Here is a 26,758-nt window from a genome sequence, read left to right as displayed (position 1 = left end):
TACTGGTACGATGAAGACAGTGCATGGTTGGTGATTGATCCCTCTACTGGTACGATGAAGACAGTGCATGGTTGGTGATTGACCCCTCTACTCGACATATCCTCATTTCCTTTTTTTTTTTTGAAAATCACATAGCCACAGTTTGCAACCTCCGCCCGCTTATCTCAATAGAGAGAGCGCCGATCTACGGATCATGGGGTCGTGAGTTCGATCCTCAAGCGGGCCGTATGTTCTCCGTGACGATTTGATAAAAGACGTTGTGTCTGATATCATTCGTCCTCCACCTCTGATTCATGTAGGGAAGTTTGCAGTTACTTGTGGATGGTACAGAATCCAGGAACACACAGGAATCCGAACCCGTCATATCTACTATTTTATACTGTAACCTCTACAGTCCTTAAAGGACAGTTGATTTGGAAATATTATTATCTGCTTTTAAAGGTATACTAGACTCAAATTACATATCTGAAAATATGAAAAATCACTACATAATGTTTATGTAGTTTATATGTATTTACGGTGTTATGAAATAGGTTTAAAATAGATGACACTCTATAAAATCTATATAGCAAAACAAAGGATAAGTGTGCACTTACGCTAAAAAAGTGACATTTTTAACAAATACCATTTCTGCATTACATTTAGTTATATCGGGTGTCTTTTTATATTGATTATTTTTACCGAGTTGAATAAAATGCGGGACTCTACCGAGAATTTTATCAAGTTTATTCAACAAGTTTTAAAAATTCAATGCGGACAATCACAAATGTTATTTTCTTTTTATCACATGTTTTTCCTGCCTTAATGATAAAAGATCTTCTTCCTTTGCTATTTAAAACAAGTTAATTTGACCAACGTTTCATATACTTTAAACGACGTCGACGTGAAAAGTTTATTACATAAGTGTATTATCAATCTTTATGCCCCCCTCCCCCACCCTCGGAGAAGGAGGGGTATATTGTTTTGCAGATGTCTGCCGGTCGGTCCGTATGTCGGTCCTTATGTACACAGATCAGTTTCTGGATGATTCCTTAAGAACGCTTGAGCATAGGATCATGAAAGTTGATAGGAAGATTGGTCATGACCAGCAGATGACTCTTTCTAATTTTGAGATTAATAGCTCAAAGATAAAGGTCACAGTGGCGCGGGACAGTAAAACGGTTTCTACATGATAACTCAAGAACGCTTGGGTATAGATCATGAAAGTTGATAGGTAGGTTGGTCATGACTAGCAAATGACCCCTATTTATTTTGAGGTTAGTAGGTCAAAGGTCAAGGTCAAAGTGACCTAGAACAGTTAAACGGTTTCCCGATGATAACTCAAGGACGCTTGGGCCTACGATCATGAAAGTTGATAGGTACGTTGATCATGACCAGCAGATAACTCGTATTGATTTTGAGGACAATAGGTCAAAGGTCAAGGTCACAGTAACCCAGAACAGTGAAACAGTTTCCAGATGATAACTTTAAACGCTTGGGTCAAGGATCAGGACATCTAATAGGGAGGTTGAACACGACCAGCAAATGACCCCTATTGATCAAAGGTCAAGTTCACAGTATCCCGGAAAGGTTAAACTGTTTAAATAACCGCAATAATGTTGAAATAATATATTTAAAAGTAATACTGAGCTTGTATCGTGTTTACGTGCTTATATCGGCCATTTTGTGTCAACTAACCTTTTGCTCTCGCTTAAAATGTCAACCTACCCAAACACGTTCGACCCCCAGGATATACCAGGACTACGAAAATAACAACGTATCCGCCCGCATAGCTCAGTAGGTAGAGCGTCGGTCTACGGATCGCGGGGTCGTGAGTTCGATCCTCGGGCTGGGGCTAATGTTCTCCGTGACTGTTTGATAAACGACATTGTGTCTGAAATCATTAGTCCTCCACCTCTGATACATGTGGGGAAGTTGGCAGTTACTTGCGGAGAACAGGTTTGTACTGGTACAGAATCCAGGAACACTCATTAGGTTAACTGCCCGCCGTTACATGACTGAAAAACTGTTGAAAAACGGCATTAAACCCTAAACAAACAAACAAAAATAACAACGTAGTTGTTTATATATAGTATGAACCTGAGGATATGGTCTAGTGTTTGAGGCTTGATCTAGTGGTACAGGCTTTATCTGCAGATCAGAACAAAAACTTTGTCTGCAGTTCAATTTTATAGGCTTTGTCTACAGATCTGTGGTTAAGAAATATCATACCTTGTATAAGCTTGGAAATCTAGTCACTATTTAGAATAGATCATAAAATTACAGAATGAATTACTGTATTAGGTAGAGGGAATGATAAATTTGAACATAACATTCCCTTTAGATATAATATTATTCGAATGATCACATTCAGATACACAATAGTCACAATTTCTGCTACATCAAAATGATGCACCTATAAAGGTATATTCCTTCGCTATATAAATCTGGTATAATAATAATAATAATTCCTGCTATCAATCCATACTGGTAATATTTATTTCATCACCTAAGTATATTCCTGCTATCAATCCATACTGGTACTATTTATTTCATCATCTAAGTATATTCCTGCTATCAATCCATACTGGTACTATTTATTTCATCATCTAAGTATATTCCTGCTATCAGTCCATACTGGTACTATTTATTTCATCATCTAAGTATATTCCTACCATCAATCCATACTGGTACTATTTATTTCATCATCTATTGAGAAGGGATTGTTAGCATCGTGGTATTTATTTCATCATCTAAGTATATTCCTACTATCAATCCATACTGGTACTATTTATTTCATCATCTAAGTATATTCCTGCTATCGCTCCATACTAGTACTATATATTTCATCATCTAAGTATATTCCTGCTATCAGTCCATACTGGTACTATTTATTTCATCATCTAAGTATATTCCTACCATCAATCCATACTGGTACTATTTATTTCATCATCTATTGAGAAGGGATTGTTAGCATCGTGGTATTTATATTCTTTTAGTGTCCATCTGTAATCAGTGTCCTTCCATAGCGGACTAATTTGATGTTTCTTTAGAGCTGGAGTTGTCACTTTAATTAGTCTCTACAGTAGAAGAATACACATATATCGTTAATGGATTAAAAAATTCAATACCTTATATTTATTTATATTTTTTATATAAACATACCACTATCTGTATATTGTCTTTAAAATCTTAAAACACAAGACGTTAAGGGGTCTCCTTGGCCAAGCAGTGAAGCTCACCGACATTTTATCATTAATACCCCCACCCACCCATCACTGTGGGTTTAAACGGGCTTAAGCGGATGTCTCTAAATTGCTTTTTGTACTTTTAGCATGTGTAAATGTTGAGTTCTGCTCAACCCGGGGCTAGAGGGCGTGGACGGTAGCATGCATTCCACTACCGTCCATGTACAGTCTCAGTCAAACCGAGCCTGCAACATTTTCGTTTTTGTCTTGTTGAGCGACTTGGGAAGTTTCCACTTTTCTCTATTTTAATTGTGCTATGTACTTTACTTCTCCTAGCTATGCAGTATTTCGTCTATAAGCATGGACATAGCAGATGTATTTGGTATAGCTTTATTTTCTCATTCATCAGCTTTTTGAAAAGAATAATATACGGATCAAATCCAGAAATATCATTGGGAAGTTGTGACATTTTTTGTAGCGAATTATGTCAACAATCTGACGCTTTTTATGAAACAAATTAAAACTCGTAGAACTTCACATGGTGAATAATGTCGATAAAGCTAATAATTGGAAAAAAAAAGCTTTTACTGCCTAAATATATACGTCAATATATAGAAAAATGTCTAAAAACATCAGAAAATTAAACAAAACAAGACTTGTAAGACGCATGACTGCGATTTCCTTGTTTGCAAGTAACATAGACAGATTACTTTTTCAGTGGATTGAAAATTAATGTTGATAAACAGTATTCACTCATCAATATTCTTCTATTATTCAGTTTTTTCTCTTGAGTACAGAAAGTTTAGGGTAGATCTTTAATATATGACTGCGTGCTCGATTTGCCACATCAGTTTCATCTTGGCGTTCAAAAACGAAAAGGAAAGATAGATGTCTATGGAAAAAATCTACATGAAAATATATGTTGCCAATTACTGCTATTCAACACTTGATGAAATGCACAATTAGTAACGTAAAACATTGCGACGTCATCAAGGGCAAAAACGAATTGCCATTATAGGTAAGTGGGTGACTTTTTTCAGGTATTGTTGGCACGATATATTATGTTATACAAAATCATTTTACCAATCACCCCTGAAAGTCTGAAGAACCTCGATTACGCCGATATCTAACAATCGTTGCTTGAGACCGTTACCCGAATGACAAAGGTCAAATACTGGAATTTGGGTCTACGGAGGTGCTAGACCAAACTTTACATAATTTCTAACCTGTAGGGTCATTTAGGGTCCAAACGTGAAAGTTGTTATATGACGTAAAATGTGTCAGGCGAGTGTATGAATGGTATTAGTTTCATATAAGGTAAAGATATAGATCTATCTACAATAACACCTGAACGTCTGAAACCATCGCTAATAAATCTTAAATGTGTTTGTACAGGTCTAGAATATCAAAGTTCTCTAAGCTTTTGTTACCACTGCATGTATAAATGATTCACCTGGCGGCGATTACATTTATTACATTATCCCGTAACTCCAAACCACTGTAATGGTTGTGTTCAGTTAATTGGATTAAACTCCCCAACTGTGTTGTGCCTCTATGTTTTAAATTTAATTTGTCAGTTTTGTCCTCGTTGTCTATATCTTTTACTTTGTCTATGTATTTAATATATATCAAACATTTACATGCTCATACATACTCTGCTCTAATGTTAGGATTTTAGTGAGCATGGCCTTTCCTTGCGGGTGTGTTTTACAATATAGAAAAAGTGGAAACTCCACACGTCGCATAGCACGGCAGAAATGAAAATGCTGCAAGTTCGGTTTGATTGAACCTGTTCATTGGCGGTAGCGGAAATGCATGCTACCGTCCGAACCCTCTAAACCCTTAAGGACCAGAAATGGTATGGAAGTTTTGAAGACACATCCATATCTTAGATTGTGACCATATTTTAATTTCAACCAAACATAAATTATTTACCTGAACTTACTCATTTAATTCTGCTTCACATATTTTTTTAAAAAAACTCACATGTTCATACCTGTTTCAGTGACCCTGTCGTTGTAACAACATGGTATATAGCTGTTATTGGTACACAAGCTATTGACGACAGTGTTAAAATAAAACCAAAGACAGTTGCACCAGTTGGATATTCGTAAGTTTCGCTAAATGTAAGAGGTTTGTACCTCAACAGCTGGAACCAGAATATGCCCTACAATCGTTAATAATAATTATTAGCATGCTTAATTATCATAAATGTATAAAATATATGAGAAAATGTAGTCTTGAATAAATTGAATACTTTTTGTTGGTTTCTTTAATTTGGTAAAAAGTTTGGGTTTTTTTAGCAGTTGTAAAAAAGCAATCTGTACACTAAAAATGCTGCTTTTCTAGATTCTGTTTCAGTATTAGCATCTTCGGCGCAAGAATATGACAAGTTACCCTCATGAATCAGGAACTTGAATCACATTCTCTCCTGTCAACCGGCACAAATGGAGCAAACTCGCTACCACCCGGTTCATAGTTTTGAGCACTGCCAACCGACATAAAACTGGTAGCTCTAAATATAAAATCATCTCTTTAAACCAATTGTTAGTAATTGAAACAGCAAATTAACATTTTTAGCGATGAGTTCCGGGATTATTATTATTGTAATATAAATCCACTGAGTTTTTAACTGAAACAATACCAGCTGAAGAAAAATACGAAAATATGCATAGATTTTGCTCCTTACCATAACTATCAACGGGGCGAAAAATTTCAATGAAAATTTTAGCCATGGTCCACTTCTATATCCGACCATCATTTCTAGAACGTCATAAAATCGATCAGCCCCTGAAAATGATTTATGTCTAGAAGCACTAAATGTGTCAACATGATAATTGTGCGGTCATATAAATAAGTATTTCAGTGGATTATTGGTGAATATCAGTGAAATAACACTGATAGTTTCACTGGCACGGAACTCTTCTTGGATGAGAAAGAATATGACTAAAAGAAATATTCGGATTTTTTTTTCTAAAATATACTTTAATAAAGATATAGACCCTACACAATACCGTATTAAAAAGTAAAAGAAATCTAGAAATCTTTCAGAACTATCTGACAATTTTTCAGCATAGATATTGTGACGTCATGACAAAATGCAGGTGGTGCTGCGCCGTTAAAAAAGGTATACATTTGTTGAAATCATTGAAAATACGAAAATACTTTGAAATAGTGAAAATACCAGAATTTGTAACAGAGTTACCAACGTCCCCTGCCAAGAGACATTTTTCACAACATATTGCCTGCCAATACAACATTCTTTTAAGTAAGGGAGGCAACATACTAACAATGTTTATATATCATAACTATATATCATATAATTCATGAATGAAAATGTCTCGAAATCTATTTCAAATGTATTTCAAAGCTTTAATGTGATTTAATATTTAAACTGGTAAGAAAAAATATAATGAAATATTTTTCCATAATAAAAGGCGAGAATTACTTAACAAATGAAATGCATGACATTTGTATTGTACAAATTAAACTAGTTTTTAAATTATAAACCAGAGAAAGATAATACCAGTATTGGTCAATGCAGAGCTGCACTACATATTTACCAAATGTATTGCAACCATAATAATGCTGTTTTTACCTACATATACTATAAAGTTAAAACGCTTTACTGGGTTTGATTCTGGAAGTTTACATTGTTAATAGCATTTTTATATCTATTAATACCAACCATCTAACTTGAAACATAATTTCATTTTAAAACTAGTGGGAAACGCTAATGAAAAAGCACATACTTTATCATATAAAAGGGAACTAATGTCATGTACCAACAAAACTTGAATATAAACTCTGGTGCCTGTGACCTTGAACTTTAAACATGACAAATTATCTTGTAATGGTGAATATTTATGCTAAGTTATTTATACATACGGCTATGCATAAAGAGGCTACAGACTATACAAAAAAAAATACCAAAAAATCTCGTTACGGTGACTTTTATGTCAAGGCACTTGAATATCCATGCATGCAAAGTAGAGTTACAGTCATGAAAAAATGACAGCTCATCTTTGACCTGTGATAGTCATCTTGACCTTTGAGACAGGGGCATAGCTCTTGCGCCTGACATGGGAAGCATTTATGCCAGGCGATTTTGAATTCCCTTGATGAATAGTAGAGTTATGGTCCGGACATGAATCTGATGCTCTAAACCTTTGACATCCAAGTGTGACATTGACCTGAAGCAAGGGGTCTGGGTCTTGCACCTGATATGTCGTTATGGGCAGCATTTGTGTCAAGTAATTTCAAAATCCTTTGATGAATGGCAGAGGTATGGACCGGATACGAAACATACCATGTTACCCTCTGGCCTTTAGGTGTGACCTTGACCTTGGAGCTAGGGATTTGGGTCATGCGCATGACACATTGTTTTATTATTGGAAACACTCGTGCCAAGTTATTTCAAAATCTCTTCGTGTATGACAAAGTTATGAACCGGGTACAATTACCTATATTTTACTCATACATTTAATTAATAAAATACATTGAAGAATTGCTATCTTGTGTTACAGAATGAATTTTATGCCTGTCTTTTATACTGGTATTAGATTTCTGGGTCAACTTTTTTCAGTTAATATATAAAGGCAAAATGTAAGGTATTTCTTACCAAACACCCAAGCTATCGCAATTGCTTCACAGAATGCCATAGCAAGCAGTACTAGCCCGCTTACACAATAGTAATCTATTAGACGGAACAGGTACACCCCACCCTGAAAACAAAATGCATGCTTATATAATAATTTTATATATTCAAACATGGAACAGAAATTTATTCATTTCTAAAGCAAGAATAAATTGAACACAGTCCGGCACAATTTAATCGTTCTTTCCCTATATGGACAATATTATTTACATTATTTATGTAAATTCAATGAATAGTTACGAAGATCATATTTTAGCAGGTCAAATTACAGTTTAAAATTAAATTCAATGTAAAAATATAAACCTTGCATTAAGGTAGTTCTGCACGTTCGGATCGAAATTTTTCTGCAATGTAGAATTTGATAAAATTCTGATTTTTCAAAACTTCATAATATACTTAGAAAATTCAGCAAATAAAAAAGACAGGGTCGTGTGCTTGACTTTTTGCCAGACTAATTTGAAAAATTTGGACCTCATGCAATTTGTTATAATGGAAGTCTATAGAAAAATCATAACATTCGTAACATTTTCGCGAATAGAATCTTTTCTACAAAATGTAGATTTTACTTCTCACAGTTGTTAATAAAAATATGGCCTATAATGTGGTGAAATAAAAAGCATAGGTCCGTGTGCTTATTTTCTTTTATTGAATTAGATATGCAACACAATTCGTAAACATTTATAAACTCATATGGAAGACCGTACTACCTGCTAAATTCCAAATACAAAATAGTTAATGCTAAATGCCAATTATTTAATGCTAAATGCCAATTACTTAATGCTAAATGATACATACTAAATGCTTTATGCCGTATACTTAATGCTAAATGTCAAATCGATAATGCTTATTGCTTAATGATAAATACTAATCGTCAAATTCTTTAACTTTATGAATTAATGATTTCTATTTCTTTACCTCAGGAATGTAACTTTTAATTACATAAGACATATAATATCCATCAGTTTGACTTGAAAAATTACATGTTCTACAGGCCGTAAGAACATTGGACCGAAATTGTTTACTCTTAAAATGTTTAGAAAAATGTTTTAATAGAGACAAAGTTATGTAACAAAGGCCAATGACTATTTAAAGGATAGATTCATACCCTGATATATTCAGCTCTCTTTTAAATAAGCATTCGTCATTTATTCTTTCGCATTTCTCAGTTAACAGTTAGCATTAACCGTTTGACAATTACCATTTGACTGTCATTATTTGACATTCAGCATTTGGTTAACAGCATTTTCATTCACTATTTGTCAATATGCATTTGGCAGTTAGCATGGCGCACCGGTTTTCCATACAATTATGTATGCATAAGAATAATGTACACACCTGTGTTACCATTGTCAAACCAATCAGGAAACATGCCACACAGTAGACTGCAACAAATATCATTCGGTTCCTCGGTTTGTAGAGAACAGACGGAAATCTATCAAGAAATGTTGTCAAAGCGGCCTCTACGGAAGCAAACTAACAAAAATATATATAGAAATACTAGTACTACTGATTAATTTACTATTACTCTGAACATATGTTTTTCGAGGAAAATTAAATGGAAAGGCAATGTTGTTTTGATGTTAATTCCATCTGCTGGGATTTCTTTAATCATTTAAAGAAGTGAAAGAATTTTCAAAATCGACTTAAAATGAGAAAGTTATGAGCACTTAAAATTTGATTAAAATGGCGGCCATTTTGTTTCCATGGCAACAAAAAACAAAATGGCGGATTTATTAAATTTCAAGACACATATTTGAACTGTATTTACTTGTTTCTGTTAAATAATTTCTCTATTTGTTCCAGCTATAATGAAAGAAATTACCATGTTTTACATCTTAAAGTCAAGAAACATATAAAATTAATCTATTTAAAAATATTTACTAAATACAAAAAATCAGCAGTGTGTAAATGACGTCATAAACACACAAAATGCTGCCTCCATGATCGGCAATTTTCTTAAATTTCAAACTGCCATATCTTTTTTAATAGTGGTCCGATTTTAAAAATTATTTCAGCGTTATGAAAGGTTTGAGAATTGCTTTCAAATAAAATTTAACTTATTGTCAGGTTTTCCTTGTCCTTTAATTCATTAAAATCTCGAAAATGCATTTTTTTACACTAGAAAACAAAACAATTAAAATTTGGTATTATTTCTAACTAATTCTTTTTAATAAATGCTATTATTACCTCACTATCCAGTCCAACGAACAAGATGGTCAGGAAAAATAAGACAGACCATAGAGGTGAAAGTGGCATCTGTGTGACAGCCTTCGGGTAGGCCAGAAACACTAAACCTGGACCTGGAAATAAAACACATGCAAATAGAAACACACACATGTACTACACTTAAGTACCAGGGCTTACAAAGCTGTTTCATATTTACATACCCATATAATCAATGTAGGTCAACACGACTTTTCCTATATGTTGACTTGTTCCTAAATTCTATCCCGAATCTTCACACATACAAGGTATGAATCTATTTGCAAGATTTAAAGACCTTTACACCACTGATCCACATGCTAAATGCGACTGAATGGTTAGGTCACAGATAATATCACGCGCGAGCTTTTTACTGGGTCCATATTCACATTAAGAAAAACAATTATTAAATTTGTCATAACTTCGAACTTACTTTTACAACATTGAAAGAGCAAAATTCATATCTAAGCCTCTGAACAGATATCTGCAGTCGTGTTACTGAACAAGCCTCTACTGAAATATGGCGTTTTCAATATAACTTCTTCTCGGCGATATATGAACATTTTTGTCGATTCGCCGTAAAACCCAACTCAATCACTCACTGTACTGAAATATGACAATACCTTGAAGAAATTTGAGCCGCGCCATGAGAAAATCAACATAGTGGCTTTGCGACCAGCATGGATCCAGACCAGCCTGCGCATCCGCACAGTCTGGTCAGGCTCCATGCTGTTCGCTTTTAAAGCCTATTGGAATTGGAGAAACTGTTAGCAAGCAGCATGGATCCTGACCAGACTGCGCGGATGCGCAGGCTGGTCTGGATCCATGCTGGTTGCACACCCACTATGTTGGTTTTCTCATGGCACGGCTCATTTAACAAAGAGTACTATTTTTACATTGCCGCGTTATTTTGCAGCTAAACGAAGCCTAGGGTTTTGCATATTAGTCCGAGAGCTCACGGACTTTTATTGCAACAATTGAGGCCAAAAGAAGTTTATACATTTTTGGAAACAATATTTCATTTCCTCCATGAAAACCCATTTCTTAAGTGTCAAAGCCGTGCCTATCTATATTTTGTTCACTTATGTTTGTGATAGGGGAGGTAAAACTCACTTGTAAAAATATTAGGGGGTAGGGTAAAGTTTACGTCTACAAGTTTTTTCACTGATTAATTACAGTAATTATCTGATTGTCAGTAAATGTATATATGTCCAACAATGACAGCAATAAGAAATTCATCAAAAAGGACTGAAGGGCAAACTGGATATTCAAGGTCAAAGGTCAGATTTATGTTAAAATCACAAAATTGGGCACATTTGAAATTTATTTTTATTCTTAAAAAATAGTTTGTTATCATAAGTCACTCATCTTTATTGATGTAATGCGTATATATCAGCCAAAATCAGAAATGCATATTTTATTGCAAAAAGTCAAGGTCAACCCTGATAATTGAAGGTCAAAGTTCATTTTCATGCAAAAATGTGAAAATTATTGCCTTAACTTTTTTAATCTGTTTAATATGTTTTCACATTATTAGTCAATGAAGTAAATTCGTTTTAATGTTTGTATGTCAGGCAAAGTCACCAATGCAGATGTAACCCCTAAAATGCCAAGAGTAAAGCTTATATCAAGGGTCAAAGGTCAAATTTGTGTGAAAAATGGCATGAATAGCTTCCTGTTTGAGATATAACAGATATGTTTTAATCATTATAAGTAACTGCTCGTGATTTATTTTAATGTATATATGTCTCACAATGCCAGTAATAAAGATAGCATCTAAAATCAGACAAGTTCAAATGTAATATTAAGGGTCAAAGGTCATTTTCAAGTAAGAGAATGAAAAAAAAAGCTCTTTAACTTTTCTCTTTGTTAACAATATCTTGCCGATATAAGTCCATAATATCAGTTCATCTTAAAATGTAAATGTTAGGCGATGATTTCAAAACATTCAAGTTCAACCATAATATGAAAGGTCAAAGGTCAAAAAGTGAGTAAAATGTTGCAATAATATCAGCTATTTGTAATAATTTTTATTGTTGAAAAGTACTTGTTTTGTCATTTCAGTAACTGATCGTTGTTCATTTTACTGTTGTATGTCAGACGATGTCATGGAAGAGAAAGTATGTCAAGGTCAAACCTGGTATTAAAGGTCAGGGGTCATTTTTGTGTAAAAGATCAAAATGTAGCATACTTACTCATTTCTTTGTTTAAAAATAGCTTCTTGTTATAATTCACTTTTAGCAATTAATTTTAATGTATACATTTCAAGCAAGGACAGCTATGTAGGTTTTCCCTAATAAGTCAAAGCCAACTCTTTTATCAAAGGTTAAAGGTCAAATTTGTGTGAAAATTCGCAAAAACAGCATGTTTGTAATGATTTTTTTTATTGTTTTAGGTATTTTTGTCAACACTAGTAACTCATTATTCATTTTAAAGTATATATAACAGATGATATCATTCTTCTTTGATTATGAAAAATTAGTCAAGGTCAAACCTGACATTAAAGGTCAAGGGAGAGGGTCTTCAAGAAACTCGCCATTATGAAAAAAGGCTTTCAAGAACAAGTTGGGGAGCAAATGAAAAGATCCTACGGTACGTCTACACAGGCACCGTACGGCCCATATCATAGTACGCATCCACCTCATGGGTAACTGCTTCCAAAACCAGTAAAGATAAACTGGACAAGGTTCAAAATTTAGGCCTGAGGAAAAACAACTCCAATAAAAGAAATGGAAAAGACAGCCAACCTTGAGCCATTAGAGATCAGACGAGAGTACAAAGCACTTGAGCAGGCAGAGAAGGCAAAGAGACTACCATCATACCTTCCACTCATAACTCGAGAGAAGAACCAAGAACAGACTGAAACGACAGAGTCTCAACCATATCGTCAACGGACTGCAGAAAGGAAAAGCAGCAGCACTAGATGCAGAGGCAGAGCCGCTTGTGCCCGATGAATGGGTTCCTAGACAATCTGCTCCAAAGATCAAATTGTTGGTGCCAGGAGTAGAAGAAAGGGGAAAACAACACAGGCTCACCAACAATCTCTTACGCTAGAAATGATCAATGACCGCTATCCAGCACACTCTTGGATCCAAGCATATACAGATGGATCAGTGGAAAAAGCAGTTCAGAATGCTGGTAGTGGTGCCTTCATCAAAATTCCAGAACAAAATATAGATAGGCATGACTTTGACACTAGATGCGGCAGTTAACTGCACCGGTTCTGCAGGTCGCTGGCATTTCCCCACAGCTTGGTCTCATATGGGATGTCTGTGGGCCAAACTTTCTGGCGTACTTCTTCCAGATAGAAACCGCTCTGCAGGATGTGGAATGGTATTTATACCTCTGATACGCACTGGCGTTTTGGTGTCTTTGCAACACCTCGCTTCTTCATATGTTTTCTCAGGCCACAGTGTCTAGTGCCCTTACGGAGGATAGTTGTTTGGCTTTCTCTGATTAGCTTGTGCAGACCGTTATTATTGGGCAGGTAGCCTCCATCACTTATATTCTTCTAGTCCTACGCAAATCTATTATTTAGCAGAATCTGAGATTCTCTGTATGAAGCTTCCTTTGCAAAGTTCGCCCGCAGCTTCATTTTCGGCTATGCCCACATTTCCAGCAGCTGTCTCGTTAAGATGTCTGATGGACCTGCTGAGAGAGCCTGAAGAGCTCACTTGGAGTCTGTTAGGAAAACAATATTTTGTCCCTTTTCTCCTCGTTCATACAGTTAGGGTGTGGCCGAAATAGGGGCTTGCGTCTCGGCTCTAAAGTTGGAGAATCTCTTGCCGACTGGATGACAGAGTGTGAGAGAATTTGATGTAGGCACCACTCCCAGCATTCTGAACTGCTTTTTCCACTGATCTATCGGTATATGCTTGGATCCAAGAGTATGCTGGATAGGGTCATTGATCATGTCTAACGTAAAAGATTGTTGATGAACCTGATGTTGTTTTCCCTTTTCTTCTACTCCTGGCACCTCCAATCTGATCTTTGGAGCACATTGTCTAGGAACCCATTCACCGGGCACAAGCGGCTCTGCCTCTATGTCCAGTGCTTCTGCTTTTCCTTCCTGCAGTCCTTTGACGATATGGTTGAGACTCTCTCGTTTCAGTCTTTTCTTTGTTCTGCTCTCGAGTTTCGAATAGAGTGGGTGTGATGGTAGTCTCTTTGCCTTCTCTGTCTACCCAAGGGCTTTGTACTCTCGTCTGATCTCTAATGGCTCAAGGTTGGATGTCTTTTTCATTTCCTTTATTGGAGTTGTCCTCAGGCCTGAATTTTGAACCTTGTCCAGTTTATCTTTACTGGTTATGGAAGCAGTTACCCATGAGGTGGATGCTTACTCTGCTATGGGCCGTTCGGTGCCTGTGTAGACTTGCCGTAGGATCTTTTCATTTGCTCCCCAACTTTTTCAAGCCATTTTTCATAATGGCAAGTTTCTTGAAGACGCTCTCCTTTGACCTTTAATGTCAGGTGTGACACTGACTATTTTTTTTATAATTAAGGAAGATTGTTATCACCTGATATATATACTTTAAAATGAATAATGATCAGGTACTAGTGTTGACAAAAATACCCTAAAAGAATAAAGAAAAATCCTTGCAAAAGTGCTGTTTTTCTGAATTTTCACACAAATTTGATCTTTGACCTTTGATAAAAAGGACTGGCTTCGACTTATTAGGACAAAACCTACATTGCTGACCTTGCTTGACATGTATACATTAAAATAAATTTCTAACAGTGAATTATAACAAAAAGCTATTTTTGAACAAAGTAATGAGTAAATATGCTACATTTTGATCTTTTACACAAAAATGACACCTGACCTTTAATACCAGGTTTGACCTTGACTTATTTTCTCTTCCATGACATCGTCTAACAAATATACAGTAAAATGAACAACGATCAGTTACTGAAATGACAAAACAAATACATTTAAACAATAAAAGTTATTACAAATAGCTGATATTATTGCAACATTTTACTCACTTTTTGACCTTTGACCTTTCATATTATGGTTGAACTTGAATGTTTTGAAATTATATGTGCATACCAGAGATCGCCTAACATTTATACATTAAATGAACAGATATCATTGACTAGATCGACAGGATATTGTCAACAGAGAGAAAAGTAAAAGAGCTATTTTTCGGCGACGCCGTCTAAATTCGTTTTCGTTTTCCTATGCCACGTGACTTCAGTTTGCCAATCAAACTACTTGATAACGCATTATAGATAATTTATCAAAACGGAAGATTTATGCAACACTCTGCCTGATTGGACGAGAGTGTCAATTTCTTTCACTCTGTTGACTGTGCTACGCTGAGTGAAATGTAGACAAAGCGTTCATCCTAAACGACGCTGCTCACAGTTTTAAAGCCAACTTTGGCTCAGTATATTTAGCAAGAATATTGATATATCTCAAAATAATAAGTAAGTTTAATAAATATGATAAAAACCTGTTCAAATACCAACATATATCAAATTAAAGAAAGAGCTGAATACGGTCTGCGTATCACATGAATAAGGGTGTGATAAGAGTCTTTTATGTAGAGAAGTGCTTTTTAAAAGATTTTCCTTGTTACAATTGTCGTCTGTATATGAAAAGGTTTCTTGCTTTTGTGACTTATTCAGTTTGCATATTAAAATGAGTACTTGTTTGCTTTGATATATTTGTTACAAATTATCTAACTGATTTGTGATATATGAATATTTTTTTTAGTATTGTATGCAAGTATTGAACTCAGTTGAAATCTGTTTCATTATATATATGCTATATAATGACTGAATCTCATTTTACACTGAAATGAAGGTACGTTGCATACAGTTTATCAATGTGATATAACTACGGTCAAACTTTGCTTATCCGGTCAAAATTTGCTTATGAAACAGAAATATTGAAATAATAACAATTGTATGTTTTGCTTGACCTTCACTTTTTATAGGTGTGACGTCATTGTCCAAAGATTCACGAATAGCGAATATGCATTTGTTAAAGCGGGATCAGTTGGCCTATTTTAGAAATAAACAAAAATAATAAATAAACAAATCCTTTAATTGATTTTTTCTAATGTATTCTAATCAAACTTGATTTGTAGCATCTTTATTAGGCCCGCAGCCAACAATAGCTGGGATATTTGACCCCTTTTAGGGGCTGCTAGAGCTAAAACTAGAAATGCCTTTATACAGCGTCTCATGAACAGCTTGGTGGATCTTTGTCATACTTGGTCTGGAGCATCATTATAAGGTCCTCTTCCACATTTATTTATATAGGAACTTGGGCCCTATTAGGGACCACTATAGCTAAAAGTAGATATGCCTTTCTTCGCATTCACCACTAAAATGTAATGGATTTTTATCAAACTCGATGTCTAACAACATCGTAAGGTCTCCTGCTATTTTGTTACAAATGGGGATAGGGACCAATTTAGCTAAAATATAAACACGTTTAATGACCTCTTCTCATGAACCGCTTTATGAATCTTCATCGAACTACTGCTGTAATTATTCGTCTAAGGATAAACGAAACAAAATTGCATCCCTACGAAACCTTTGCGAAAAATTAAAAGAGAACCATTTAAATTGTTAAAGTGCGGTGTTTAGTTTTGCAATTTGAAAAATGTTAGATGAAAGATGAATGTTAGATGAAAAATTTATAAACTTCTTTCCTTATTACAATTCGCCGACCATCATTTTTAAAGATATTTCTTGTTTCATTCTCTTACTTGAAAATGACCTTTGACCTTTAATATTACATTTGAACTTGTCTGAGTTTAGACGATATCTTCTTTATTGACATTGTGAGACATATATACATTAAAATAAACCACGAGCAATTACTTATAATGTTGAAAACATATCTGTTATATTTCAAACAGGAAGTTATTCGTGCAATTTTTCACACAAATTTGACCTTTGGTCTTTGATATTAGCTTTACTCTTGGCAGTTTTGGGGTTACATCTGCACTGGTGACTTTGCCTGACATACAAACATTAAAACGAATTAACTTCAGTGACTAACAATGTGAAGACATATTAAACAGATTAAAAAAAGTTAAGATAATAATGTTCACATTTATGCATGAAAATGAACTTTGACCTTCAATTATCAGGGTTGACCTTGACATTTTGCAATAAAATTTGCATTTCTGATTTTGGCTGATATATACACGTTACATAAATAAAGATGAGTGACTTATGATAACAAACTATTTTTTAAGAATAAAAATAAATTTCAAATGTGCCAATTTTTGTAATTTTAACATAAATCTGACCTTTGACCTTGAATATCCAGTTTGCCCTTCAGTCCTTTTTGATGAATTTCTTATTGCTGTCATTGTTTGACAATTATACATTCACTGACAATAAGATAGTTACTGTAATTAAACAGTGAAGCAACTTGTAGACGTAAACTTTACCCTACACCCTAATATTTTTACAAGTGAGTTTTACCTCCCCTATCACAAACATAAGTGAACAAAATATAGATAGGCACGGCTTTGACACTTAAGAAACGGGTTTTCATGGAGGATGTGAAATACTGTTTCCAAAAAAGTATAAACTTCTTTTGGCCTCCGTTGTTGCAATAAAAGTCCGTGAGCTCTCGGACCATATCGGACGGAGACAAAACCCAAAATTGTATTTGCAACCCCCTTACGCTATAGACACAATTTTGAAACAATTACATTTTACATGATACCTTGTGTAGCAACCTTTTCTATAGGAACTTGTGTTTCATATGACATGAAGCCGAGAATTGAAAAAACTGCCAGTCCACCAAAAATACTTGTGACGCTGTTGATACAGATTATTACTAATCCGTTTCTAAAAAGAACATTAAAAACGTCAATGAGATACAGATATCGCACCAGAACTAACTTAATTTGTCAACAGGTTTTATTCTTATTTACTCATTCACTCTTAACTTTTATCATTTTTACAAAATCTTTCCTTAAAAGGAGAGTATGCATTGTCTTATTCGACAACTGCTGATGATAAAAATAAGCCCGGGTGCTTTGAGTATGCACATACGAACTTAATTTTCTGCGATGAAATTATTTATGGAGATGCATGTGAGTTGCATTGACCTAAATGGCGAAGCATTCCTGAGGGCACAACGCACGGGTCAAATATACATCTTACTGGTCGTTGCCCGAATAAAGCGTGTGTTGCGATGCGACGTAAGACCATTAGTTGTTCAAAAAAGCACCGTTAGTCGGCGATGTTTGCGTTTAGTTACAAGCAAGAAATTCAAAATCAAAGGAAATGAGTAGATGTCACACTTAAATCGCATATTTGTAAGCCTGTCTGAAATTGCAGTCCTTAAAGTCATGTAAAACTTGCAATTCAAAGAATCACAAGTTATTTTTATTTACGTTTTTATTTTATATGGAATAAAAATGCCAACGTACACTGATATCAACATATACTCAGAAAAACGGTAAAATTCAGATTATAGAAACTGTACCAACAAACAAAAACATTAAAGTAAACAAGACTGTATACGAATATGTTTAACAGGAAGCTCAAATATATTGAAATATTATTTCGGAACACCGACTTCGATAAAAGTAGAAAACTTAAATTAATAAATTGATTTTTTAAAGTCAAATATATATTAACATTAGATGAAATAAACATGTACCTAATACAGTTTGTTTTAAACTTGCTGTAACTCCCAAGAGCGAGCATATACCCTTGTCCAATTCCGATAGAATATAAGATCTGTGTTCCTCCATCTATCCAAACTTGAGCTTCGGCAAGGCGGCTGAAGTCTGGTTTCAGGTAATATATTAGACCAGTAGATGCTCCCTTCAATGTTACCCCACGGATGAAAATCACCAGCAGGAGAACGTATGGAGCAATGCCGGTGAAATATACAATCTATAACGTACAACGTTTTAATGTAGAAAGAAACATAATTTTCTGCTGGTCTAAGAGACAGTCACCTCAGGTAGGATTCATTTCCTATGAAATTTATGTACTATTTTACTAATCTGTCGCTGATTTCGTACCACTTGCCACTCAGGCTGTGGACTCGAAACCTCGCTGGGAGTGTAAACTTATTTCATGTAGCTAAGCCATCCAACTGGCTTACGACAGGTAGTTGGGTCTATCCATTATGACTTAATAAAGGGTCGATGAGACGTAGAATTAAACAAGTAAACCAAATCGAAATTATGCAAAACGGATTCAGAAAAGACAGGCCATTTGAAAACTATAAATTGGCTTTGGTCTTAGTCATTAGAAATAATGATAAAGGACAAAACATGGCAAAATGCTTTTTCAAGCTATATAGAGATATATATTAAATAAGCCATACTGGCGTAACTGATCACATTGTCAACCATATTATTATTATTATTATTATTATTATTATTATTGTTGTTGTTGTTGTTGTACCACGTTTATATAGCGCCCTTTTTTATGTTAAACACGTTCAAATGCGCTTTACATAAAAAAGCAGCCACTCAGAGCGCCTATTCATTCGCTAACAGTGCAGAAGCAGAGCGATGTTACCAAAGGGACAGAGCAAGAGAGAGCCCCCAGAACAGAGAGAGAGAGAGAATGTTTTTAAAGATACAAACATGTCCGGTTAATAGACAGTTAGCTTCTTTAACGTGCTTGGTAAGTAGGACCGATACACGCGAAGCTGTCTTTCCTGGGACGAGTACTGATCTATGGTCAGGTGGAAGACACTCAGAAATTTCCAGTGTCTGGCCAGGTATTCGAACCCCGGACCTCTAGATTGAGATAGATTAAGCATATTACCACTGAGCCACCTCTATGAGTCACTACTTGCATTCTGCTGCATTTGACGTTAATGTTATACATATTTTACATCATTTCTAGTGTTTACAAATGGACGTAATCTCGCCTGTGCTATTTTTCTTTATTTATGAACAACGATTCAGCCTTGAAATTTAGGCATATACTTAAGTAATGAATAGTTTGTGTCTATTGTGTTGTCTGCAGACGACAAGAAAAGTGAAAAATCACCAGCTAATATTAAGTACTTCGAAACCATTGCATTATGGTGAACCTAATATTTTTTAGTTTTAGTTTTTTTTTGTTTTTTTTTTGTTTTTGATTGCTTTGAAGACAGACCTCCAAAACATTGAAAGTCTCACAAGAATAGAAATGCTGGAAATGCTGATAAAACATGTTATATATTGTTAAATTTTACAAGCAAAATAGTAGCGAAGACCTTATTACCTTCTAATCTTTAATTAATTTTTAGATAATATACTGAAACAGCAAACGTTTTAACTTATCTGCAAGTATAGCATTTTCAAATGTAATATCCAAATTTGCTGTAAAAATGACCTTATGTTTGCTGCATACACGAAAATATATGAGCCGTGTCATGAGAAAACCAACATAGTGGGTGTGCGACCAGCATGGATCCAGACCAGCCTGCGCATCCGCGCAGTCTGGTCAGGCTCCATGCTGTTCGCTTTTAAAGCCTATTGGAATTGGAGAAACTGTTAGCGAACAGCATGGATCCTGACCAGACTGCGCGGATGCGCAGGCTGGTCTGGATCTATGCTGGTCGCAAAGCCACTATGTTGGTTTTCTCATGGCACGGCTCATATGCAAGTAGATTAGTTCCTATTACCGACTACTCATCTTCCGCACTCGGCTTTAAACATTTTTATAACCTAACATTCTTTACACAGAATAATGAAATATTTTCAGTGTCCATAACTTAACTATAAATTCCATCACTGAGATATGGGGATGGTACTACCTATAGTCAAAAAGGTAAACGTTATTCGTTTTTATAAAGCGTTTATTTCCATGTTTTGATCTTGGCACTTGTGCCTAATAGCGAGTTCCAAAACTTCAATTAAATCAGTTTCGTACAAAACGTATGACTATTCCATAATCTCTTTAACTATAGTGAAGATATACATGACCACTAAAACCGTTCAATTTATATTTTCAGTTTTATATACAAGAGTGTCTTACTCCAAATTTTTCTATTTGAACTTTATATTCTAAACAAAATTTGCAAACCTTGCCAGTCCATCTTACACCACGACATATACACAAATACACCAACACCCAGGCAACCAGTAGGGCCACAGTTAGTCCTGGTACTAGCGAACCAGGTTCTTGTATTCCATTTGACATGTTCAATACCCGTCTTCTGAAAAGAAATTGCAAAGACACTTCCTTTACTCTTTTACATGCTTACTTCTTCCCATCTTATCAATTACTAGTAGCAATATGTTCTAATAACTCATTTCATTACAGAGCGTACGTACTGGGAAATCATTACAGAGCGTACCTACCGGGGAATTGTTCCAATTACAAGATTCATATGACATGGCGTATATACTTGGCATACATACTTGGCAATTACATGTATTTCTATTATTATATTCAGATTAAAGAACGTACATACTGAGCAATAATTAATTTCGTCAGATTCAGATTACTCTTATAGTGCCTTATAATCAGTTGATGTAACATTGGCATCGCCTGCGGGGCAAAGCTGTTTACGAAAATAATCATTTTGAGAACTATTTCCAATATAATAATTTAGCAGTAACTGAAGGACATCTAACGGTACCTTTGTTTTCTATTAAAACTGCTAACACGTAATTAAAAACTGAAAATAAAAAGGGATATAACTTCATACATATTGCTCTTCTAGTCTTGATTACCGGTATTTTACACAGACAAGGATTCCAAAATAATAACTATATCACACAGACAATATCCAAGTCAGACATAATGAGTATAGGACTATAGGGGCATGTCTTTAATCGAGACACAACAAAACCAAAGAGTTCTGTATGCACTATATTGCTCAACTGACCTAGTCTTTAGTCAAGATAGCCTAGTATCTAATGTTGCTTAGACTTCATAGAGACAAACATTCTGACCAAGTTTTCTGTTGATCAGGTATATAATTAACCAAGCTTTTCAATGATTTGACCAAGTGACCTAATATTTTAAGCAAGTGTTCCAAGATTCTTTACAGACAAACATTCTTATGAAGTTTTATGAGAACCGGAAAGAAAATGTGACCTGCAGTGTGTTAACAAGGTCTTTCTATGATTCGATTTAGTAGCCTAGTTATTGAGATTGATAATCTAGTTTAAAACCTAACCTAGATTCCATAAAGACAAACATTCTGACAAAGTTTCAAAAGTATCGAGCAGGAAATATATGGCGTACTGGTGTATTAAAATGTTTTTGTAATTAAGCGAATTGATCTTGTTTTTGAACTCACGTACCTGACCTAGATCTCATAGAGACAAACATTCTGACAAGTTTTATGAGGATTAAGTATAACATGTGACCTCCAGGGTGTTAAAAAAGGCTTTTATATTATTTGACTTGTGACCTTGATTTTACACGAATTAACCCAATTTTGATCTTGACATAAATTTCATAGAGGCAAATATTTAAACAAAGATTTAAGAAGATAGAGTAGGAAATAGGGCTATAGAGTGTTAACAAGGATAAAACTGACCTAGAATGTATCAAGACAGACATTGTGATACAGTTTTATGAAGATAAGTAGAAAAATATGCACCTGGAATGTTAACAATGGTTCCTTATTGACGTAGTGACCTGGTTTTGACCTCAACTGATCCAGTTTCGAAATCGTACGACATTTGTAGGTAATATTCTGACCAAGATTCGTGAAGATTTGATCAATATTGTGACCTCTAGAGTATTTTAAATAGCAAGACTGCGGACTACGCAAGTCGCAATACGATAGACGACGACGGACAAAGGACGCGGAGCGATCACTATACTTAAACTTGAATACGTTGTACTCTGGTGAGCCAAAATGTAATGTATGAGTCACAGGTATGCCTGTAACAGACATACAAAACAACAAATAAAAATTGAATCCAGGGACAAGAGCCAAATGAACTGGAGCCACAAACCATCAATAAGGAGACTTGAATTGGTACCATAAATGTATTAAAGAAATGATTTTTCAGTATGTACGCTTTGTAATCTGAATCTAACAAAAGGAATGATTGCCCAGTATGTACGCTCTGTAATCTGAATCTAACAATAGGAATGATTGCCCAGTATGTACACTTCCTATTATGAATACGTTATATGATGATGTACGTCGGCGTCATTTTCCGTTAAATGAGGATACGCACCAAAATAAATCACTGCATTATTATCGGTATGTACACACAATATAAGCTGCGGTGGTGTAACTGCACGGGGTTGCTATGGTGATTCATAACTGTCACTTACAAGTAATGTTCAGTTAGAAAATCACATGCTTGTTTGTCTTATGTTGTTCTACAAAATAGTGAAATTACATAGATCTACCAGTATTATTATCTGTGATAAAGATATCGACGGTGTCCAAGAATTTATTGATCAACCCTCGAACTGGTTTACTATAGATCTAGTAACCCTGCTTAAAGCTGAAAGGGTCTAAATAGTATAAAACAATGATATGATGCGAAACAAATATTAATGTAACATACTCCCAGTATTCAACAACTGCGTCCACTGGAGGTCCTACTGTAACATTATATGTGTCACAATTTGTTCCGTTCTGGTATCCTGCGCTGCAGTTTGTCACGAGTTTAGTTCTCTCCAAAGACATACCAGTCACATAACATCTGCAGTGAACAAAAGAACAAGCTAAGATGATATGACAAGACTACAGTAAATGAAGAAAAATAGTGCTAAACATATCAAATGGCCAACGGTAGAGAAGAACTGCAGACACAAATATTTTGATAGAAGTAATGTTTTTATTTTCAAGTAAAATATGAAGATTTCTACCTTTCGGAATTCCAAGAATTTCCACACGTTGCCCACGGTAACTGTGAGGTGAAGGACACGGCGATGTAGTACAGAGCCCATGCAACAACGATGATGTAATATACATTCGTGTAAAGCAGAATCACTTGGGACGCGAACCCCAAACCTAGATACGTGAAGTATACCTTTATAAATGGGAAATACAATAAATACGATAAAATACGTTTCCATACTTTGCTTGAAAGATGTGAACTATTTTAACGTTATATACAACACTTACCTTTGAAGATATGAACCATTTAACAGTATAGTTCAATTATATCCCCTATTATATTTTTACATTCCCCCACTTACTTTGGAAGATAGAACAGTTTCCATACTTTCCTTGAAAAATATGAACCACGTTATATTTCAAAAATAACCTTGGAAGATATTATCCATTCTAACTTTTATTCAAACATTCTTTCAAAGATGTGAACCATTTTTACGTTATATTACAACACTTACCTTTGATAAAATGAACCATTTTAACACTCTTTGGAAGATGTGAACCGTATTGAGGTTGTATATGAACTCATACCTTGGAATACAGGGATCATTTTCCATGCCCCGACAACACCAGAGCTCATGTATTGGCCCAGGCTTATTTCAGCGAGAAATGAAGGAGCTGCCACCAAGAGGAATGATAAAACGTAGGGTACCAGGAATGCGCCTATTGTAACAATATATCTGTTCATATTAATTTGTACAAAAAGTGTTAAAGTAAACTGTAGTTAAATATATTTTATCGAACTATCCAATAACAACTTTTATCAGTATTAGGTAATCAGTGTTTCTTGATATGTAGATTTGTAAGTTTACAAGACAATGCGATATGATGACACAATAGCACGTTGCGAAGGCTTGAGAACACAGTACAAAGGTCGGGTATTTTTTGTGATGATTTCGTACTTGAGGCTAATTTTAAGAAAATTCTCCGGACGGAAAGGCTTTCATGCAAAACCAGTTATTTTCATTCTACTTCGACAATTGACTGAGCTACTGCACATACCTCCTCCATTTTTATAGCATAGATACGGGAAACGCCAAATGTTACCAAGACCTACAGCACACGCTACTGACGCCATAATGAAGTCAAACTGCGTTGTCCATGTAGCACGTCTTGGTGACACCCTTTCGTTGTCTTTCTGTTGACCGCTTTCAAAATTCGTCGCGTCATCAACCTTTAGTTTTGTAATTTCTTGAAGAGAGGCTGCCATTGTATCCTGAAAAGCAATATGTAGGTTTTAACAGGGACTTTGTTGTTTTATCTAAGTTCAATAAATACTTTTGAATAAGGGCCAAAATTTAAATGGGTCGTTCTATTACAAATACCCGGTACATTTGGTTTAATTATTTTTAAAAAGAAGATGTTTTGGTTATTGAAAATCAATGTTAGGTTTTGAATCGATGGTAAATTTTGAGAAAATTTCAAAGATTATAATTTTCGTACAAAGGCCTCTCTCCAGTATGTATAATTTTACAACATTCGCATGGTTTGCTTATTTTGCTCAATCTATAATCTTGTATTTATTTTACTACACAATGGGTCATAAATACATGATCACTCTTATTATCGTCTTTGACATTGTCTAATGTGTTTTGCGAGTTATATGTTTAGTAATACTGAACATAGTGCGGTCCGGAAAAATCTCCCTTATACTGCCTAATAATATATTACAAGTCAATTACCTGAATGACCTGAATCTTACATTACTAAAATATGTTTACTTAACATCTATCCATGTTAATATATATAGAGAGATATGATTGTCAGCCTTGATTCCGAATACATATATGTCTAAGGATATCCTTTAAATGCTTAATTAGTAATGTTAATGTATATTATATATTGCCTTCAAGTTAAAATGATATCACATCGTGTATAAATAGTGTTAAAATACGGTTTTGCTATAAATTAATTGTGAAATATAATATGGATGCGTAATAATTTAATCACGAGTGCGTAGTGCTCATTTTACAGCACTAGATTTTAGCTCGATACGTGATTCGGCGGGCCTTGCGTTGTATAACAGAATTTCCCGAAATTTCAGGCGCGTAGCTGTCTTTACGCAGATACGTAGTCACGAAGTTAAATTCTTGCAAGCGGAGGATAATCTAAAACTTTGTATCAATTTTGTTACAATAAGGAGTACACTTTATGCAAATAAGATCACTTCGCACGCAGTTATTGCTTACTTCATATTGAAGTTTGTAAATTGTTTGAGGTATACATATATTCTTAGTTAAAATGTTTCAAACTTCTAAATTATTTAAAACTTCCTATACACCTATTATGAAAGTGACCTAATCATTTAATATCCATAATCATAATAATTTGATAAGAAATTATACACCAATAAATTAATTGTTCTATGATTTCCAGTGAAATAAATGCTAAAAAGTCTGATATCTACATTCATTAGTTGAATGTATCTTTGCTTTAACTGACCTGAGAATTATTGTCGAGGCATTCTGTTTTTAACAAGATGTTATTTTAGGTTGACGATTAAAAACTAAACATTATGCAAGGTATCAGTTTCAGATTTGGTGTTTACGTAACAGATATATTACTTTTAAAAATGATGAATGTAGGTAACTCAGTTTGAATATATGACAGAAATTGTTTTTAAACCTGACCCTTTTATATTTCAAATATCTCTTGAATATATCCAGTCAAAATGGTATTTGATTTTTTTTGGACAACCAACCATCTGTTTTGAAAAAATACTTTACACATACATGATACTGGAAAACCAGGTGTAAAATTAGTTAACGTATATGCGGTCTAACATTTAGAGGAACATGTTAAACTTGTACTGTCAGAAAAAGTATTTCAAATTTAAAATATGATAAAACTGCTTCAAAGGGAAAATTTAGGACAACCCAGGCCGAAATGTAACACAGAAGTGTATGCTACATAACTTCCCAGCAA

General features: G+C 34.7%; 1 protein-coding gene across 2 annotated transcripts in view; it reads right to left on the bottom strand.

Annotated features, from left to right (window-relative positions):
- Window positions 1-710: 710 nt before the first annotated feature.
- LOC123530117 (sodium- and chloride-dependent creatine transporter 1-like) overlaps window positions 711-26,758 on the bottom strand; it is a 53,773-nt gene continuing 27,725 nt past the window's right edge. Inside the window, exons 2-14 of one of the 2 annotated variants that reach the window (XM_053521170.1) lie at window positions 24,836-25,049; window positions 24,365-24,496; window positions 23,806-23,950; window positions 23,502-23,639; window positions 21,043-21,175; window positions 18,668-18,906; window positions 17,723-17,847; window positions 10,012-10,124; window positions 9,160-9,297; window positions 7,789-7,891; window positions 5,857-5,957; window positions 5,164-5,316; window positions 711-3,059 (exon numbers count right to left, since the gene is read on the bottom strand). In XM_053521170.1, coding sequence (XP_053377145.1) covers window positions 2,901-3,059; window positions 5,164-5,316; window positions 5,857-5,957; window positions 7,789-7,891; window positions 9,160-9,297; window positions 10,012-10,124; window positions 17,723-17,847; window positions 18,668-18,906; window positions 21,043-21,175; window positions 23,502-23,639; window positions 23,806-23,950; window positions 24,365-24,496; window positions 24,836-25,043 — 1,887 coding nt within the window. In that variant the 5' untranslated portion in view covers window positions 25,044-25,049 and the 3' untranslated portion in view covers window positions 711-2,900. Of the gene's footprint in view, window positions 3,060-5,163; window positions 5,335-5,856; window positions 5,958-7,788; window positions 7,892-9,159; window positions 9,298-10,011; window positions 10,125-17,722; window positions 17,848-18,667; window positions 18,907-21,042; window positions 21,176-23,501; window positions 23,640-23,805; window positions 23,951-24,364; window positions 24,497-24,835; window positions 25,050-26,758 lie in introns of both variants that reach the window. The other variant, XM_053521169.1, reaches the window with a different exon arrangement.

This window comes from Mercenaria mercenaria, chromosome 13 (assembly GCF_021730395.1).
Source record: "Mercenaria mercenaria strain notata chromosome 13, MADL_Memer_1, whole genome shotgun sequence".
Lineage (NCBI taxonomy): Eukaryota > Metazoa > Mollusca > Bivalvia > Venerida > Veneridae > Mercenaria > Mercenaria mercenaria.
The sequence above is the reverse complement of the archived record's forward strand: the minus strand, read 5'-3'. Positions and strand labels throughout refer to the sequence as shown.